The following is an 18,414-nucleotide window of genomic DNA, read 5'->3' on the forward strand; positions in this document are numbered from 1 at the left end:
CCCTCAGGTGTAATGTCCTTCAGTGGACTACTAACCATTCTTAAATGTGTTCTCACCTTTGTTCATGTATTATACTGTTCTTCTGACATAGTCTTGCTTTTCAGACAAAATCCTAGTCACATTTTGATGCCTAATTAAAATGTCACCTAGGTAAAGCCTTTTCTAACTCCCCAGATGGAATTATTCCCTAATCCTGGCTTCCATTTACTTTGTTCCCATGGTTGTCTTTATCACATGTCATTTGTTTTGGGTATGTCTTCCTGTTTAGGCTGTGTTCTCAAATACAAAGTGCCTATTATCATTGTATCCTCAGGGTTTAGTTATATTACATAATTACTAAATGTTGAATTACTGAAGGACAAAGAGGAAGAAAAACCTGCAGATGGGGATGATGGGTAGATTAGACATTACCTATTTAAGTAACTTGGTTCCCCTTCATATTCTGCTTCCCTTGCCATTTCAGGATATCCATGGCCTAATGCACTAGAACTGATAAGCTAGAGATCTAAAGCTCAATCAAATGGAGTGAAAAGTATAGTGTAATGACAAAGGACAGTGGCTTTAGAGCCAGGCCTGGATCTATGGACCCTGGAAACTAGCCTCTGATCTTTACCTTCCTCAGTTGTGCACTGGGAGTAATCAGTGACAACCACATAAGGGAATTGTGATGATTCAATAGGTTTGTTTCTAAAGCACTTAAACACGGTATTTGCCACATAGTAAATAGTTGCGATGATTAGAACAGATATCAGCAATTAAAGTCTGGAAGCATCTTTTTCCAACACCAAAAAGGTACATGTCCCTTCAAGTAGTCTCTTGTTGAAGTAACTAATGTAGATAAAACTTGCTGATGTATATAGCCTGGCCCAGATTCCCTTCGCATTGCCTCCAGAAATGTTCCCGTTCATTCAGAAGACCAAAGTCAAATCTCAGCAAACTACATGGTATGGTCAACTTTAATGGCTTATTTACCCAGATTTTACTCAATATTTAAGGGAAGCCCAAAGACCAGGTGAGTATGAAGAGAGAGGATTTGTCACGTCCCAGTAAGTGACCCTGTCACAAAGCCAGCGGACACCTAACCACTCAAGTAATGAATGAGGCGCTTGCGCAGTAGAACCCAGAGCGGGCGAGGGGGGAAGGACGCATGCGCAGAAGGGGGGGCGTGACCGTGCGCTCCCCACCCCGTCTCTGAAAGCGGCGCCCGCGCAGTTCCGAAAAAGCCCGCAGAGACAGCGCCTGCGCGGTCGTGGCCGAGGAAGCTGTGGCGGTAGCGGCGATGGAACCAGCTGAGCCGCTGAACGAGTTAGTGTCAGCCGAGGGCCGAAACCGGAAGGCGGTGCTGTGCCAACGCTGTGGCTCCCGAGTGCTGCAGCCAGGGACCGCTCTCTTCTCCCGCCGACAGGTAGGGACGCAGGTTGGAGGCGGTTCACCCCCGCACGCTTTCCCAGGGGGCCGAGGTGGCTCGTGTCCCAGACCCCGCGCGCGTTTCCGGAGGCCGCGCCCCTCGTCGCGTCCGGGCTCCGCCTGAGGTTGCCCCCGCCGGAGTGGGGCGGCGGGAGCGCTGCCGGGACCCGGCCCCCGGCCCCCGGCCCCCGGCCCCCAGCCCCCAGCCCCAGCCCCGCCCTAGGTCTGGGCCGGCCGGTCACCCGGTCGCCGCGGGCGCGGGGCGCGCTGGACGCTGCTCCTCCGCGTGCGGTGCAGGGCTGCGGCAAGGCGCCGGCTTCCTAGGGCCCGGCGCCTCGGGACACGGGCAGCCCTTCCAGCTCCACCCTGCGGACTGGCCCCATGGCGCCCGGTGTACCTGGCCCGCGTCACACCGCTCTCACCGGTGTCCTTTCTGATGGGCTTCTCGCCGCCCCAAAAAGAGCTCCAGAACCGACTTTAGTGTAGGGGATGTGACAGATGACTCTCGTAACCTACACCCTTTACCAAGGTACTGGGTGGAACGCAGTTTCTCCAACGAATCAGATTTCCAGTGGGACAGACCGCTCAAGTCCTGAAATCATTTTTGAAGGGAGATTTAATTTTTATTTTACTCTTTTATTTCCTTCAAGTTAGATATTTTTATATTCTTCATGCTGCCATCACCCCAAAGGGGGAAAGTTGAAAACATTTTTTTTTTATTTTACTAAACTTTTTCTTGAGGTGTAACAATAACTTCAGGAAAGTGCAAAGTGTAATCTCATTTCAGCCATGTGCATACCCTCACTCAAAATTGTCTCCAAAAATATGCTGTCCTCATGACGTATCATATTGGGAATTAGGTTTCAACATAAGAATTTGGGAGGAACACAGTCTATATAACAGGGTGCTACTGGCATCTAGTAAGATAGAAGCCAGGGATGCGGCTTAGCATCCTGCAAATACATTAGGCAGCAACCCCCGTCCCCTGGTCCTGCAACAGACTTCTCCATCCCAGGAGGTCAGCAGTACCAAGACGGAAATCATGGCCTAAAGACTGCAAAGCACACTCACATCTATAATCTCAGTTGATCTTATGAAATTATTAGCATTTCTACCACTGGCCTATGAGGTCCTAGATCCTATCCACTTCTGTATCTCTTACACTTAGATTGTGCCCATAAGTAAGAACTTAATAGATACTTAGATTTAAGTAAATTAGTGAACAAAAGCTATTAGCCCAGTGTAAATAATGGGTTAGCATGGGTGGAATGGATTAGTATGTCACTGTTGGTGCAGCATGTGTTAAAAAGGCCTATAATTGGTTTCACATATAAAACATTCATACCCTTTAGCTCGGTACTTCTTGAAATCTTACCTGAAGTCTGTGACAGAGGTGGAGGGGACAGCAGTGTGATGTTTCAGTGTTGTTAGAGAAAGTGCAGTATGTGTGAAGAACTGCAAAGTTCAACTTGGCTGGGCCTAGCTAGACAGTTCTCATTCGGGGTCTTTCATGTGCAGTCAGAAGGGTCATTTGAAACGCTCTCTACTGTCACGTGTCTGCTTGTGGCCTGGGAAGACTCAGACACCTGAGCACTGAAATAGACTCTGGGGGCACGTTGGTCTTTCGGTGGCTCGTTCCCCAAGGTCTCTCCATGTGATGCCTGGAGGGTACCTGGAGGTATTCAGAGTAGCTGGAATTCTCATATAGTAGCTGAAGGCTCCTAGAGCAAGTGTACCCAGAGAAACCAGCCAAAACGGCATGGCCTTTTCTGACCTAGCCTGTCACTTCCACTGCACTTGATTCCATTAAGGCCATCACAGTGGCTCGCCCAGACCCAAGGTGAGAGACATGGAGTCTATGTCTTGGAAGGATTGTCAAATAATTTGTGGACATGTTTTAAAACCACCACAAGGGGCGCCTGGTGGCTCAGTCGGTTGGGCATCCGACTTCCGCTCAGGTCGTGATCTCGCAGTCCGTGGGTTCGAGACCCACATCTGGCTCTGTGCTGATGGGGGGTAAGGGGGGGTGGGGGTAGGGGTGGGGCTGCCTGAGATTCTCTCTCTCTCTGCTCCTCCCCTGCTGGCTTGCTCTCTCTCTCTCTCCCCCTCCCTCTGCCTCTCTCTCTCCCTCCCTCCCTTTCACATTCGATTTTGGCTCAGGTCATGACCTCACAGTTTGTGGGTTCAAGCCCCACATCGGGCTCTGTGCTGGCAGCACAAAGCCTGCTTGGGGTTCTCCTCTCCCTCTCTTTCTGCCCCTCCCCCGCTCACTCACTTGCACACATGAACTCTGTCTCTCAGAAAAAATAAGTAAACTTAAAAAAATAAAGGGTACTGTTAACAGCTATTGAAAAAGCAAAAGGAGTTCCACTGAGAATCTCACTGAGTTGTGGTATTCTACTTATCTCTGAGGAGCCAGTCCAGGATTAGGGTACAGCCTGGAGTCCGGAGTAGTTAACCCACCTGGTCAGGGATGGAACTGGCAACTTTGTCCCCCAACCAGCTGACCTAGCAGCCTCAAATTAGGCATTAATTCCTTGATTTTCACCTCAGTAGTCGATCTAGAAAGCCTAATTGTATTCTAAATGTTACATTCCAAAACTTGACCCTGCAATAGCTCTGGGCACTGCAGTGAATGGGTTGACATCCATACACCTACACATACAGTGGGCATATATGTAGGTCTAGTCTTGTGGATCTGACTTACGGGATTTCAATAAAAATGGGAATGTTGAGAAAGAGAGGGACCAGGACCCAGTAGGACCCCTTGAAGGAACGGTTACTAGTATTTCCCTTAAATCACTAATCAAGACTGCTGAGGCGCTGTTTTGCATTTTAAATGGGAACTGTGGGAGGGAAGCTGGTTCTCCTTTGTTGGATGTGTCCTAAGGGCTAATGCTTAGCAAGTCTTTTTCTCCCCTTAACATTTCACTCCCCTTACATTTAGTTAAGATGTTGATTTCACACCTACAATGTGGCCCAGAAATATTTTTAGGGAAATTTAGGCCCACAGAAAGATACCGCTAGGATTGGAATCCAGGTTTCCTGGTTTCTGAATTTTGATTCCTCTTCGCCTCTGCTTGTTCCAGTTTTTCACTTAGCATTCACAAAGCATTTGGGGGTTCATTTAAACATCAGATGGGCAAAAAGAGTGACTGGAATGACAGTGTAACAGGAGGAGGAACTGTTCTATTTTATGATGTCCTCAGCTGCTGTCTCAGGTGACACAGCGCAGGGTAGTGCACAGATACCTGTTTTAGTAAGCCAGGTGCTCGGAAGATGGGGAGTAAAAAAGCTCTGGATCAGTGCTCCCTCCTCCCTATTAGGGACACCTACTGGCTACAGTATGGCCAGAAGTAGAAACTCTGGGGTATTTATAAAAATTTTTTTAACGTTTATTTATTTTTGAGACAGAGAGAGACAGAGCATGAACAGGGGAGGGTCAGAGAGAGAGGGAGACACAGAACCTGAAGCAGGCTCCAGGCTCTGAGCTGTCAGCACAGAGCCCGATGCGGGGCTCGAACTCACAGACCGTGAGATCATGACCTGAGCTGAAGTCAGACACTTAACCGACCAAGCCACCCAGGCGCCCCACTCTGGGGTATTTAATACACAGTAGCATCTCTTGTGATTCCCTAACTAGCATTCAAGGAGAGGCTTCCTCATCCCTACCGAAGCATTTCCCTTTTATTTTGGAATAATGTCAGTCCAGTTAGGGTTTGTTTTTGTTTTGTTTTTTTAATTAAAAAAAAAATGGTGCAGGGGGAAGGGCCTGGGTCAGCTCAGTCAGTTAAGCATCCAGCTGTATCTCAGCTGAGGTCTTGATTTCAGGGTCATGAGTTCAAGCCTCACATTGGGCTCCACGCTTGGTCATGAATCCTACTTAAAAAAAAAACATCAAAAAATAATTTTTTTTTTTTTTTGCTTTTATTTTGATTGCTAATGCCAGACTAGCTCACTGAGGCCATCCTATGCTATTAGAGTTTGGGGTTGCATTAGAAACATATCATGGGTGCAGAGAAAGAGGAACCCTTTTACATTGCTGGTGGGAATGTAAACTGGTGCAGCCAGTCTGGAAAACAGTATGGAGGTTTCTCCAAAAATTAAAAATAGAACTACCCTATTACCCAGCAATTGCACTACTAGGCATTTATTCAATGGATACAAAAATGCTGATTCAAAGGGGCACTTGCACCCCAATGTTTATAGCAGCACTATCACAATAGCCAAAGTATGGAAAGATCCCAGATGTCCATTGACTGGCAAATGGATAAAGAAGATGTGGGGTGTGTGTGTGTGTGTAATATTACTCAGCAATCAAAAAGAATGAAATCTTGCCATTTGCAACAATGTAGATGGAACTAGAATGCATTATGCTAAGCGAGATAAGTCAGTCAGAGAAAGACAAATATATGATTTCACACATGTGTGGAATTTAAGAAACAAAACAGATGAACATGGGGGAAGGGAAGCGAAAAGATAAAAACAGGGAGACAAACCATAAGAGACTCTTAAATACAGAGAACAACTGAGGGTTGCTGGTGGGGTGTCAGGTGGGGGGGGGATGGGCTAAATGGGCAATGGGTATTAAGGAATGCACTTGTTGGGATGAGCACTTGGTTTTATGTATAAGTGATAAATCACTAGATTCTATTCCTGAAACCATTAATACACTATATGTTAACAAACTTGGATTTAAATTTAAAAAAAAATTATAGTAGGTACGTTGAAAGTTAATGCAAGAGGGAAAAAAAAAGTAAATTGTTACCTATGAAGAAAAAACTTAGGAGAAAGAAACAGCCATAGACTACTACTTGGCTTTGTAGCAAATATTTTCATAGTCATAATAAAGTAAAAACTGAAAAGTGTTTCATAGGGTGGAAAATAAGTGTATTGGCAGTGGCCATTACGATGAGAGCAGAGGAGTAACGAGCTTTGCTGTATGTATCTTGCAGTACTGTGGGGCTGCTAAAGGTGTGTGAACTAACCATATGGAAGAAATTAAAGGGTGTGTGTGTGTGTACTTACACGCGCGTGTGCCAGAGGCTTTCTCGTAGTGATTGGGAAGGCATGTTGATTTGTGGGTACAAGGATCCTTGGGACGCTATTCCGAATTCTAGAACTAAATTTTCCTTGTTAATGTTCTTTTGTAAGATAAATCCAGCACATACCTTACAGTGATGGAATAGAGCAAAGCCAGGTATCCTGTATTTATTCTTTTGAAAATATTTGAGTTCCTGCTCTATGCCAGTTATTACTCTAGGCACTGGGGATATAGTAGTGAACAGGAAGGTAAGCTCCTTCCTTTCCTGGGGCTTACATTTTAGTGGAGGGAGACCCATGGTAAATAAGCCAATACATTAAGTTCAGAGAATGGTAAGTAGAAAATAAAGAGGTAGTGGCATAAGGAGACTTTGGGGGTGATGAATATGCTTGGTATCTTGCTGGTAATGATTTATCGGTATATGCCTGGGCCAAAATGTATCAAATTGTATACTTTAAGTATTGTGCAGTATATGTGTCAACTATACCTCAGTAAAGCCATATAAAAAAACATAGGACGCTTGGGTGGCTCCGTTGGTTAAGCGACCAGCTCTTGGTTTCAGCTTAGGTCATCATCTCACGCTTCGTGAGTTCAAGCCCCGCGTTGGTCTCCATGCTGACAGTGTGGAGCCTGCTTGAGATTCTCTGTTTTCTCCCACCCTCTCCCACTTGATCTCTCTCTCAAAATAGTTGAGTAAACTTAAAAAGTATAAAATAAAACATAGTGGGCAGTATGGGAAGCTAATTCAGATTGGTTGGTTAGAGAAGACCTCCCGAAGAGGTTACATTTGAGCTGAATATCATGAAGGAACCGGCCTTGCCAGGATCTGAGGGCAGAGCACACTTACCCTGTTTGAAAAAGGCAAGGCCAGTGTGGCTGGAGGGAGATTAGGAACAGGCAGGGCCTTATGGACCATGGTAAAGATAGCAGTGAAGCCAGTTGGAAACAGCATGTTACCTCTTTAACGTCTCGTAAGCATCAGGGCACAGACTAGAGGCAACGGAGGAGCCGCCCAGCATCCTCATCCATCAATGATCGGGCTCCTCATTTTGTTTTCATTCCGAGAAAGTGCTAGGGAGCAGTGTAATGTGTGAGTGGAATGGGGGTGATGACGTGACTGGCCAGTCAGCTCTTGCATTCTTTGTGTTCTTTTCCACTGCAGCTTTTCCTTCCCTCCATGAGAAAGAAACCAGCTCTGGCTGATGGCAGCAATCCTGACGGCGAGCTTCTCCAGGAGCACTGGCTGGTTGATGACATGTTCATCTTTGAGAACGTGGGCTTCACCAAGGACGTGGGCAACATCAAGTTTCTGGTGTGCGCAGACTGTGAAATCGGACCAATTGGCTGGCATTGCCTAGATGACAAGAACAGTTTCTATGTGGCCTTGGAACGGGTTTCCCATGAGTAACTGAGGGGAGGGGGACTCAGCTCCACCCCCAGCTTTAAAGGCTCCTCCCCTCAAGAACTGGCATTTAACCTGATGTAATTGCCCTGCTGCCGCCTTCTCAGTACTAATGTAAATTATGAGTATCAACATGTCCGGTTGAACAGAGGGCTAATCCTGCTTCCTTAAAGCCTCAAGTGCATGCCTCATGCATCACTCATCCTGCATCCCAACATCTCCTAACCTTTCTTTTCCCCCAGTTGCAGGACACTGGAACACGTCCACAAATGTGCTCTCATCCCTGGCATCCTGCCCCGGGCTCTCTGACCCTGGGCTCCCTTGTTTCGTGTTCTGTAACAGCAGCATTCATCCTCTTGTCCAAGATGACACATGACAGCTGATGCCCGTGCTGATAGCTGAAACTCCACCTTTTTCTCTCTCATTCAAGAAAGCATACAAGTGTCTGAGAGTGACTTGGTTGTATGGCTAACTGTATCTACAGTAATTTATTCTTTTTAAAAGTGTGGCATTTACAGACATTAGTATTTAAACTACTAATCAGAAACACATTACTTTGGACACCCCTCTAGTAACCATGTTTGACAGCTGAGCCTCTAGGCTCAGTGACTTTTTATTGTGAAGATGAATATGGCCCCTCTTCCCCTCAAATCTTGATACGGTTTCTCTTTATATTAGCCTGTGAGTTGAGAATCAGATTTTCAACCCTATCTGGCAGCCACCCCAAGGAAAACTCAGCCCTGGCTTAGAATCACAGTGGAGGATGTGGGATATAGGAGGGACAGGCCTTTGCCATATTATACATGACTTTAGAGGTTTGCCTTATTTGGACAAGTAACTTTTCCTTTGTTCTTAGCAAAGGAATCCATCTATCTAATAGGTAGTGTCATCATTTACTGAACCTACTAAGCATGGTCCTCACAGAGTTTTGGTTCATTTGGAATGTCTGTACCAACCCAGAACAAACTTTCCATCCACATGCCACTATTTCTATAGCTGTAGTGTTGCTCTAATAGTTCAATGTTAGCAGACTTGTTTAAATCTTCAATATAATTGTCAGTTCTGTCCTCTCTCTTCTGAAGTGACTCAACTTTAGAAGGAGTCTCTATGAGCAGATCTCAGGTATCCTCCCATCAGCCCTACCTGGAAGATGGAGGAGACCCTAGAATTGACATAAGGATTAAACGGAAACCTTCCAGTTTAGAGCCCATCCTTCTGTATCTGTTTTCTGCTTGCTTCCGCCTTCTTTCTCCCCAGAACTTTTCTAAGGGCTCCCCAACTAAAGTGTGGGCCTTGGGCATGGTTTTGCAACCAACCTACTCCTCTAGAAAGGTGGCTTCCTTCCCCAGTCATAGCCTCGGTGAGATCTAGTTGAAAATGAGAGAACAGTTTTCTAGAGAGTCAAAGGTCCATGATTACGGCATGTGCAGAAAAACAACTGTGAGAAGTACCCACTCAGGTCCGAAGGAACAAAACCAGGTAGATGCCTCTGGGGGCATGTCGCCCCTCCTGCCACAAGCCAAAACCTAAGCAAGGCAGTTTTTTAAATTAGGCTTTCACTTTTCTTTCCTTTTTTCATCACAGAAATAGTACACATTTGTTGCAGATAAATACAAAAATGGGTATAAAGATTTTTTTAATCACTCCTATTTTCCACCATCCAGAGATTGCCTATGGTAATGTGGTATATATCCTCAGTGCTTTTCTATATGTATATATGAACATGTATGGTTTTTAAAAACAGATATGAGATCATACTGTGCTCTTTTATAACTTGCCTTTTCCATTTAACAAAATACTGACTTCCCATTTTAACAGATAACCGTCCATGGCCACCCTTGTTTTTAGTATTCCATTGTCATTTCTGTAATCTATTTAAACAATCCCCTATTAGATTGTCTCCAGTTTCTTATAAACGGTGTGATACAACATACAACTTTAAAGTTAAATCTGTATACACATTTGTAATTATTCCCTTGGCATACATTATTAGAAGTAGAATTGCAAGGTATGCATGTTTTCAAGGATTTGGTCTGTTGACCCATACTCTTCAGAAACAGCTGTAATTCACCCCCCTCCAGCAGTGTAAAAGAGCACTCATTTCTCTGAAACCTTCCTAACACGGGGTATTATGAAAAAGATATTTTGCCACTTTAATAGAAAAAGTAGTATCTCATGTTTTCATTTGCATTTCTTGTATTTTTAATGAAATTTTTAGATACTGATCATTTGTATTTTTTTTTTTTTAGAAAATTGTCAAACGTTACCACAGTAGCCAAAAATATCAAATTGTTATTCTGCCTTTTCGGTATAATTTGAAAGGAATAAAGGCATTTAAACAGTAGAAATTAGATTCCTGTATGTCCTTGGAAAGAATACACAATTTGAAAAAGCAGAGGAGAGCTGAAAACTGAACCTCAGGCTTTATTGTGAGGTCTGTCAACTAATTAATTGATCACTTAGTGTCTGCTATAAAATGGGAATGTCATCTCTTTGGTCCCTCACACATAATAGGCTCTCAGTGAAGACTTGGGAAATCCGTTAACCGCTTTGTCATAGGTAGATGGAAGTAACCCATGCTTGCTGCTAGGAGTTGAGACACCTGCAGTTCCTGTTAGAGCAAAGGATTTTTCCAAGGCCTAATTGTTTCTACAAAATTCTTTTCTAACAAAAGAGTTGGACAGTGGCGTACTGGCATTTTACATATTGTTCCCATGCCACGTATGTGGCTACTCAAGTGCCTCTAACATATAACTAATGAGGACTTTTGTTCCCGATAATGGTGGACAGGTACATTTTTTTAAGTTTATTTATTTATTTATTTTGAGAGAGAGCAAGTGGGAGAGGGGCAGAGAGAATCCCTCCCGAGGAGACTCTGTGCTGTCAACGCAGAGCCCGATGCAGGGCTCCAACCCACGCAACTGTGAGATCGTGACCTGAACTGAAACCAAGTCAGACACTTATGACTGAGCCACCCAGGTGCCCCTGGTGGGTAGGTAATTTAGACTCACTATCCCACCGAGGGCAGTTAGAAAGGCTGGACAAAATATTTAAAGCATCCAAAGTCAGGGCGCCTGGGTGGCTCAGTTGGTTGAGTGACCAACTCTTGATTTCAGCTCAGGTCATGATCCCAGGGTCACGGGATTGAGTCCCATGTTGGGCTCTGCACTGAACATGGAGCCTGCTTGAGATTCTCCCTCCCTCCCTCCCTCCCTCTCCCTCCCTCTCTTCCTCTCTCCCTTCCTCCTTCCCTCTCTGCCCTTCTCCCTCACTCATTCTCTCTCTGCCCCTCTCCTTCACTCGTTTTCTCTCTCTCTCTCTCTCTCTCTCTCTCTAACCAAACGCATCAAAGAACATTTGTTTGAAGGATTACTGGGCTAGGACCACTGAGAAGAAGGTGACCCTGGAAGGAGGGCTTGGTGTTAAGGGCCAGCGCTCTCTTGGGGGCATTTGCCAAATGTGAAGGGGGCACTTCAGAGGCTGATGGGTGATTGTGACCGGCTTTTGGAAGTAGGGGTCTGTGCCGGTCAAAGAGTGGTAGACCTGGTCAGTGTTCCTCAGTTTGAGTTGAGGTCCTCAGTCCTTTGCACCCCAGGAATAGGAGTGAACCAGAAGGAGGAAATTGAAAGGCTCTCTCTGGACTGCAGCTTGGTTTCCAATGGTCTCAATCCTTGACATTAGATTAAGTTGATCCCAAAGTGGTAGTTTCCCCACACCCTTGGCATAAGCAAACAAAAACGCTCTCTGGAGGAAAATACCATCATCCTAAACTTCAACTTGTTTCTACAAGTAATTTTGCTAATACAATATCTTGAACACAATAAAATGTAACCAAGCATATGAGTCAAGATATTAAGAAAACCAGTGAAATAAGAGACCATGGAAAGTGGCCCACAGAGGCTGCAGACAGTGGAGCCACCAAACACTATAAAATAATTGCTTACTCTGTTCGAGGAGATAAACCAGTTTGAGGAATTTCAACAGATACCTGGGCATGTGAAAAAATACGAATTGTAGAATTTTTAAAAATCCAATAACCAAAATTAAGAATTCAGTGGAAGTTTTTTAGCAGCAGATTATGCACAGCTGAAGAGAGAACTAGAAAACTGGGAGCTAGGAATAATTTGTTGTTGTTTTTCAACATTTATTTATTTTTGAGAGAGACCGGGCATGAGCAGGGAGGGGCAGAGAGAGAGGGAGACACAGAATCCAAAGCAGGATCCATGCTGGGCTGTTAGCACATAGCCCGACGCGGGGCTCGAACCCATGAACCACGAAATCATGCCCTGAGCCGAAGTTGGATGCTTAACTGACTGAGCTACCCAGGCACCCCGGAATATTTCTAACAGATCTGCAAGACCTAAACACAGTTATACAACATTACTGAGAGATACTAAAAGGAAACAAACTTACAGGGGCCAGAAAACTATAGCCCACAGGCCAAGTCCACTCAAGACAGCATCTGATTTATAGAGAGTCACGAGTCTGCCACCTAAGAATGGTTTCGGGGCACCTGGGTGGCTCAGTGGGTTAAGTGGCTGACTTCAGCTCAGGTCATGATCTCACAGCTCGTGAGTTCAAGCCTCACATTGGGCTCTGTGCTGACAGCTCAGAGCCTGGAGCCTGCTAAGGATTCTGTGTCTCCCTCTCTCTCTGCCCCTCCCCCACTCATGCTCTGTGTCCCTCTCTCCCAAAAATAAATGAAGATTAAAGAAAATTTTTAAAAAAAAAGAATGTTTTTTACCTTTTTAAATGGTTGTATAAGTATCTATCTAATATCTCCAATTTTACTTCTTATCCCACAAAGCCTAAAATATTAACCAGTCTTTTAAGAGAAAAGATTACCAGGGGCACCTGGGTGGCTCAGTCAGTTAAACGTCCGACTTTGGCTCAGGTCATGATCTCTCAGTTCATGGGTTCGAGTCCTGCGTCGGGCTCTGTGCTGACAGCTCAGAGCCTGGAGACTGCTTTGGATTCCATGTCTCCCTCTCTCTCTGTTCCTCCCCTGTGTGTGCTTTCTCTCTCTCTCTCTCTCTCTCTCTCTCTCAAAAATAAAGATGAAAAAGTAATAATAATTAAAAGAAAAAAGATTGCCAAGTATTGACTAATTTTGTAAAGATGCCAACTTTTCTCCAAACTGATGTGTAAGTTTAATAAAATCCTAACGAAATACCCAACATTTCATGAAATTCAACAAACTGATTCTAAATGTGACATGAAAATGCAGAGGACTGAGGCTAGCCAAGACAGTCACAGAGAAAAACAGAATGGGAGAAATTCTCTACTGGATAGACCTCTATTTGTCACAAGAATGAACAAACAGGCTAGTGGAACAAAAAGGCTCAGAAACAGACCCGTGTGTGTGGCTACTTGATTTGTGACCAAGGCAGGGATGATGACTTACAGGGTGGTGTGGGGAGGGCTCCTGCAATGTTGGAAATGCTCTATCTCCTTTTAACCTGGACAGTGGCTATGTGATGAACTCGTAAGCTATGCATCTTTTGTGAGCTTTTCTGAATATATGCTGTATTCTCATAACAAAAAAGCTTCTGAAAGATTGGAACTAACTGATCCCATCCAACCCTTACTTTCCTAAACATTAGTTCTTCCCTTCAGAATGGGATGGCATCTTTTCTGTTACCTCCTAGATCTATACACATGTAATACTGAAACCCTTGACTCTACTTACCTCTAAGGAAGATAAATTCTAGAAGTGTAGGGACCAGGAATATCCTATTTACTATTCTACCCTCGGTGCCTGGCCCCATGTCTGCCACATTTTAATAGTTTGATGAATGTTTGTTAAGGAAATTTAAAATAAACTCCACTAAATGCTGTATCATTTTAGCGGGACTAATTTAAAGTGGTTCATGCAGATGTTTTTTAATGGAGGGATTAGAGTGAATTATATTTCTGATGCAGTGAATAACAGTGGATTACAAATTAGGTGCTGCACTTTTTTTCCAAGGCTTTTTGACAAAGACCGTGAAAACACATGTGATACAGGATCGTGTACAGAGTAAGTACATCTACGTGGTCATGACCTCGTCTAAGTCTGCATGGAGTAAGACAATAAAGGTGTTAACTTCAGTAGTGTCAATCTGTCCATTGTGACCAAGGTTTCTTTACTGAATACAGTGGACTCTAACCCAAATATAAATATATTTGAAATAGTGATCTTCAGTGTTATTTGTGGAAATTACACAAACCAACCTTTCTCGGCAATATGCTTCTTTCCCGCGCACAAATTAAAATTGGTTCTCTTGGGGGCGCCTGGGTGGTTCAGTCGGTTAAGCGGCCGACTTCGGCTCAGGTCATGATCTCACGGTCCGTGAGTTTGAGCCCCGCGTCGGGCTCTGTGCTGACAGCTCAGAGCCTGGAGCCTGTTTCAGATTCTGTGTCTCCCTCTCTCTGACCTTCCCCCGTTCATGCTCTGTCTCTCTCTGTCTCAAAAATAAATAAATGTTAAAAAAAAATAAAAATTAAAAAAATAAAAATAAAATTGGTTCTCTTGTAAGGTATTTGGATTTATTTCTGTTATCTAGACGGCTGCAAAATTTAGATTCTTTTTCTAATTTTTTGTCATCCTTTTCTAACCACAAGAGTGTTTAGAGAATTAAATTCCTGGAATATGTCTAAATGTCAGGATTTAATGGGGCACCTGGGTGGCTCAGTCAGTTAGGCGGTCGACTTCGGCTCAGGTCATGATCTCATGGTTCATGAGTTCGAGCCCCGCGTCAGGCTCTGTGCTGAAAGCTCGGAGCCTGGAACTTGCTTCGGAATCTGTGACTCCCCCTCTCTCTGTCCCCAGCTCATGCTCTGTCTCTGTCTCTCACAAAATAAATAAACGTTAAGAAAACATTTTTTTTTTAATGTCAGAATTTAAGGTTAAGTGGTAAGGGTCCACCAAATTCACTTCAAATCTATTCAAACTTAGAATTCACTTTGCCTCATATAGAAACAACGTCATCCAGGCACCTGGGGGAGGCCCAGTCGGTTGAGCTTGAGCTTCTTGAGTTTGACCTTCCAACTCTTGATTTCAATTCCAGTCATGACCCCAGAGTCATGAGATCGAGACCCACATTGGGCTCCGTGTTGAGCATGGAGACTGTATAAGATATTCTCCCCCTCTGCCCCTCTCATGCAGCTCATGCTCTCTCTCTCAAATAAAAAATAATAAAATTTAAAAATTTTTAAAAAGAAACAATGTTATCCATGATGAGTAGTTTGTAGCCTGTGACACAAAACTATGCATACCCAAAGCATAGTATTTCAATAAGCAGTTCTAATTTGGGATGTCATGAGCAAGTCCTCTGCTATGATTAGATCGGGGTGCTCCAAATTCCAGACCTGGTGACCCCAGACAGTCTTTTTTTTCAGGTTGGGGGCCAGGATGAGCCATGACCTGGGGGAACAGTGAGGAGACATTGTGGGCTAGGAACACTTATGGTCCTAAGGAGGTGAGGGGAGAGTGCTCAACTCCTGTAGGTTTATACATTATCCCTTCCCCACTTTGTCCTGGATGGCTTCTGGTATGAGATGTGAAATAGGGATTGGGTGGAAATGGAGGTTCCATCCTAGGGAGCTGTTGCCCCAGTCAAAGAGGAGGTAAATTTCAAGATAACAGGGAGGAAAAACTGAGCTCATAGAGGCACCCAACCTCAGCAACTTTGCTAGCATGACCATCAATTGTTAAGTAATTCAGTCATTTGAAAGCCAGGTACTGCCTGTACAGTATTGGCACTAGCCCAAGAATGAATGGCCCTAGTGTCTTCCTGTCTACCCTGATTTCACCACTGCATGAACAGGACATTCTTGCTCCCACAAAGCCTCTCCATCTTTTCGGTCCCTCCCTTGCACAGACGGACGGCAGTTGTCCTTTCAATTCACTGTCATTTGATTCTACGTGGTAGGGCAGAAGGAGTACATATAGGGAAAAGATGCAGGCTTATCAAGCATCGTTAGATGGCTTGAAACCTAGAAGTGACCATAGCCTTTCCCTCCAAACGTTAGAATATCTTAAATCCCTGAAGAACTGTGTGAAAATGGTGTGTCTGCAATGGCACTAAAGTTGAGATCATCAGGGTGACATAGAGAAAAGGATGACAAAAAAATTAGAAAAAGAATCTAAACTTTGCAGCCGTCTAGATAATAGAAATAAATTCAGGGGCGCCTGGGTGGCTCAGTCGGTTAAGCTTCTGACTTCAGCTCCCGTCGTGATCTCATGGTTTGTGGGTTTGAGCCTTGCATCGGGCTCTGTGCTGACAGCTCAAAGCCTGGAGCCTGCTTCAGATTCTGTGTCTCCCTCTCTCTCTTTGCTCCTCCCCATTCGCTCTCCATCTCTGTCTCTCTCTCAAAAATAAAAAAAAAAAAAAATTTAAAATGAAAGAAATTCAAATACCTTATAAGAGACCAATTTTAATTTGTGCGCTGTAAAGAAGCATATTGCCAGGAAACGTTGGTTTGTGTGATTTCCACAATTAACACTGAGGATCACTGTTTCAAATATATTTATATTTGGGTTAGAGTCCACTTTATTCAGTAAAGAAATGGACATTTAAAAAAGTGTTTATTTATTTAGAGCAAGAGACCATGCGATGGGGGGGGCGGGGCAGAAAGAGGGAGAGAGAGCAAGCAGGCTCCATGCTCAGCGAGGAACCTGACTCAGGGCTCAGTCACGTGACCATGAGATCATGACCTGAGCGGAAATCAAGAGTCAGACACTTAATTGACTGAGCCACCCAGGTGCCCCTCCGAGGACATTTATTTATTTATTTATTCATTTTTAATGTTTATTTATTTTAGAGACAGAGCATAAGTGGGGGAGGGGCAGAGAGAGCCGGAGACAGAATCTGAAGCAGGGTGCAGGCTCTGAGCTGTCAGCACAGAGCCAGACCCGGAGCTCGAACCCACGAACCATGAGATCATGACCTGAGCTGAAGTCAGACACCCAATCGACTGAGACACCCAGGTGCGCCCAAGGGCATTTTTCACTGGCAGACACGACCAGCTGGTGAAATGAATTCCTAGTAGAGCAAGGCAAGGAAGAGATGGTATTGAGTTTATCACTTTTTTGAGTTTATGCCCAGATAGCTTCATTTTCATCACTGATATGCCCACATTCAGTGGGATGTAACATTTGACTTGTTTTGCTTGGGGCAGTGACAATGAATAATCATGCCTTAGCTTTGTATATACAAGGATTTTCAAAGTACTTATTTGAATGTTCACCCACACTCACCATATCCCTTGACCAGAGACATCCACTTTAAAGCTGGCAGCCTCATAAAACACAAGGGTTGAGATCAAAGAACACTCTTCAGAGTTTGAAGTTAACCTTTGCACCCAGGATTTAAACCACCAAGCCACCTAAACAAGCATTTAGTTTCAAAATATTTCAGGATACTGAATGACATGTCCAGAGTCTTGTGGAAAAAACAGGTGCAGGAATCCAGGGGGCAGCTGATCTGATGTCACACTGGTGAGTGACACAGTAACTTTGGGTCTTTCTGGGTTCTATCAACAGAAAGTCATTACAGCTACAGATTTTCCTAAAGCAACAATTCGAGTCCCCTGGTCTGACTGGCATAATCTGGGTGCAGTCACTTTTCCAGTGGGAGGTGAGAATAGGAGATGATAGATGCTTCGGGTTCCTCTGGAATGTGCTGAACAAATACTAAGGGTAATCATTATGGGGAGTCCAGTCACTTGATAAAACCGAATGCCAGTTAATCCTCCCAAACTAGGAAATGGATTAATTTGTTCTGCTCAGGTATTTAGAAGTAAAACGTCCATCTCAGACAGCCAGGAAACAGCTTGGGAGAGGAAAAACTGTGTGTATGCCCCTTAGCAGGGAAACATATGAAACCACCACCAGGAAAAAAAGAAATACACCAGTAACATCTATGTGTTGCCTAAAATACTGCTTATCACATCACCCCTCTGATCAATAATCCTCAAGGGTGCCCCATAGCCAGTGGAATTATGTGCAAACTCTTCAGAGTAACATTCAAGGCCCCACCTTGTTTTGCCACGTTCCCCCCACGAGTCCTCCTCAATCTGCTTTAGCCAGCCTGGACCCGTTGCTCTCTTGGTAATCTGAGTCACCTGACCTGGAGCGCTGGCCACAAAGGGAAGTAAACTTCAATTACCTGCGCCTGGAATGTTCTCTCCCACACCTGTCTGGCCCACCCTCCCCCACCCTAGCCGCATTTCCTCCCGCCTCAGAGCCTCCCCGTACCTGGTTCTCATCACAGCATCTTTCCTTCTCTAGCGGTTGCTGAGCTCGAGTCTGCGCCACCGTCCGAGGTTTATGCACTTTTCGAACTAGGTCCGCCCTGTTCCCCGTGTAAAGACCTAAGGCAACAGCGGAATAAGGGTATTGCTCCAGAGCTCCAACCTCTCAGATCCAGCACACGCCCCATAGAGAAAGAGAGGGTCGAGCAGACCTGGAGGACTCGGACGACCGAGGATTTCCCTCCCTTTGGTTTTACAAACTGCCCAATGACCGGCTGCGGCGGGGATATTTCATAAGCTCCCGCCCAATAACGGAGAGGGGGGC

At 44.7% G+C, this 18,414-nt stretch overlaps 1 protein-coding gene and 1 long non-coding RNA gene across 4 annotated transcripts; one reads left to right on the forward strand and one right to left on the reverse strand.

Annotated features, from left to right (window-relative positions):
* Positions 1-1,170: 1,170 nt before the first annotated feature.
* Positions 1,171-10,201, forward strand: RABIF (RAB interacting factor). Its single transcript, XM_025920951.2, has 2 exons — positions 1,171-1,405; positions 7,614-10,201. The coding sequence occupies exons 1-2, from the start codon at positions 1,280-1,282 to the stop codon at positions 7,857-7,859; spliced, it is 372 nt and encodes a 123-aa protein (XP_025776736.1). The 5' UTR covers positions 1,171-1,279; the 3' UTR covers positions 7,860-10,201.
* LOC147572531 (uncharacterized) lies at positions 5,155-18,350 on the reverse strand. Of its 3 annotated transcripts, none has more exons than XR_015246197.1 (3): positions 18,094-18,295; positions 7,299-7,805; positions 5,155-5,286 (listed from the first exon to the last, which is right to left on the reverse strand). It is a non-coding gene; the product is annotated as an uncharacterized LOC147572531 (long non-coding RNA). The 3 variants fall into 3 exon arrangements; XR_015246196.1 differs by lacking the exon at positions 5,155-5,286 and adding an exon at positions 18,302-18,350 and having other exon boundaries at positions 5,542-7,805; positions 18,094-18,209; XR_015246195.1 differs by lacking the exon at positions 5,155-5,286 and having other exon boundaries at positions 5,542-7,805.
* Positions 18,351-18,414: the final 64 nt, after the last annotated feature.

This window comes from Puma concolor, chromosome E4, assembly GCF_028749965.1.
Source record: "Puma concolor isolate L17-30 chromosome E4, mPumCon1.1.hap2, whole genome shotgun sequence".
Lineage (NCBI taxonomy): Eukaryota > Metazoa > Chordata > Mammalia > Carnivora > Felidae > Puma > Puma concolor.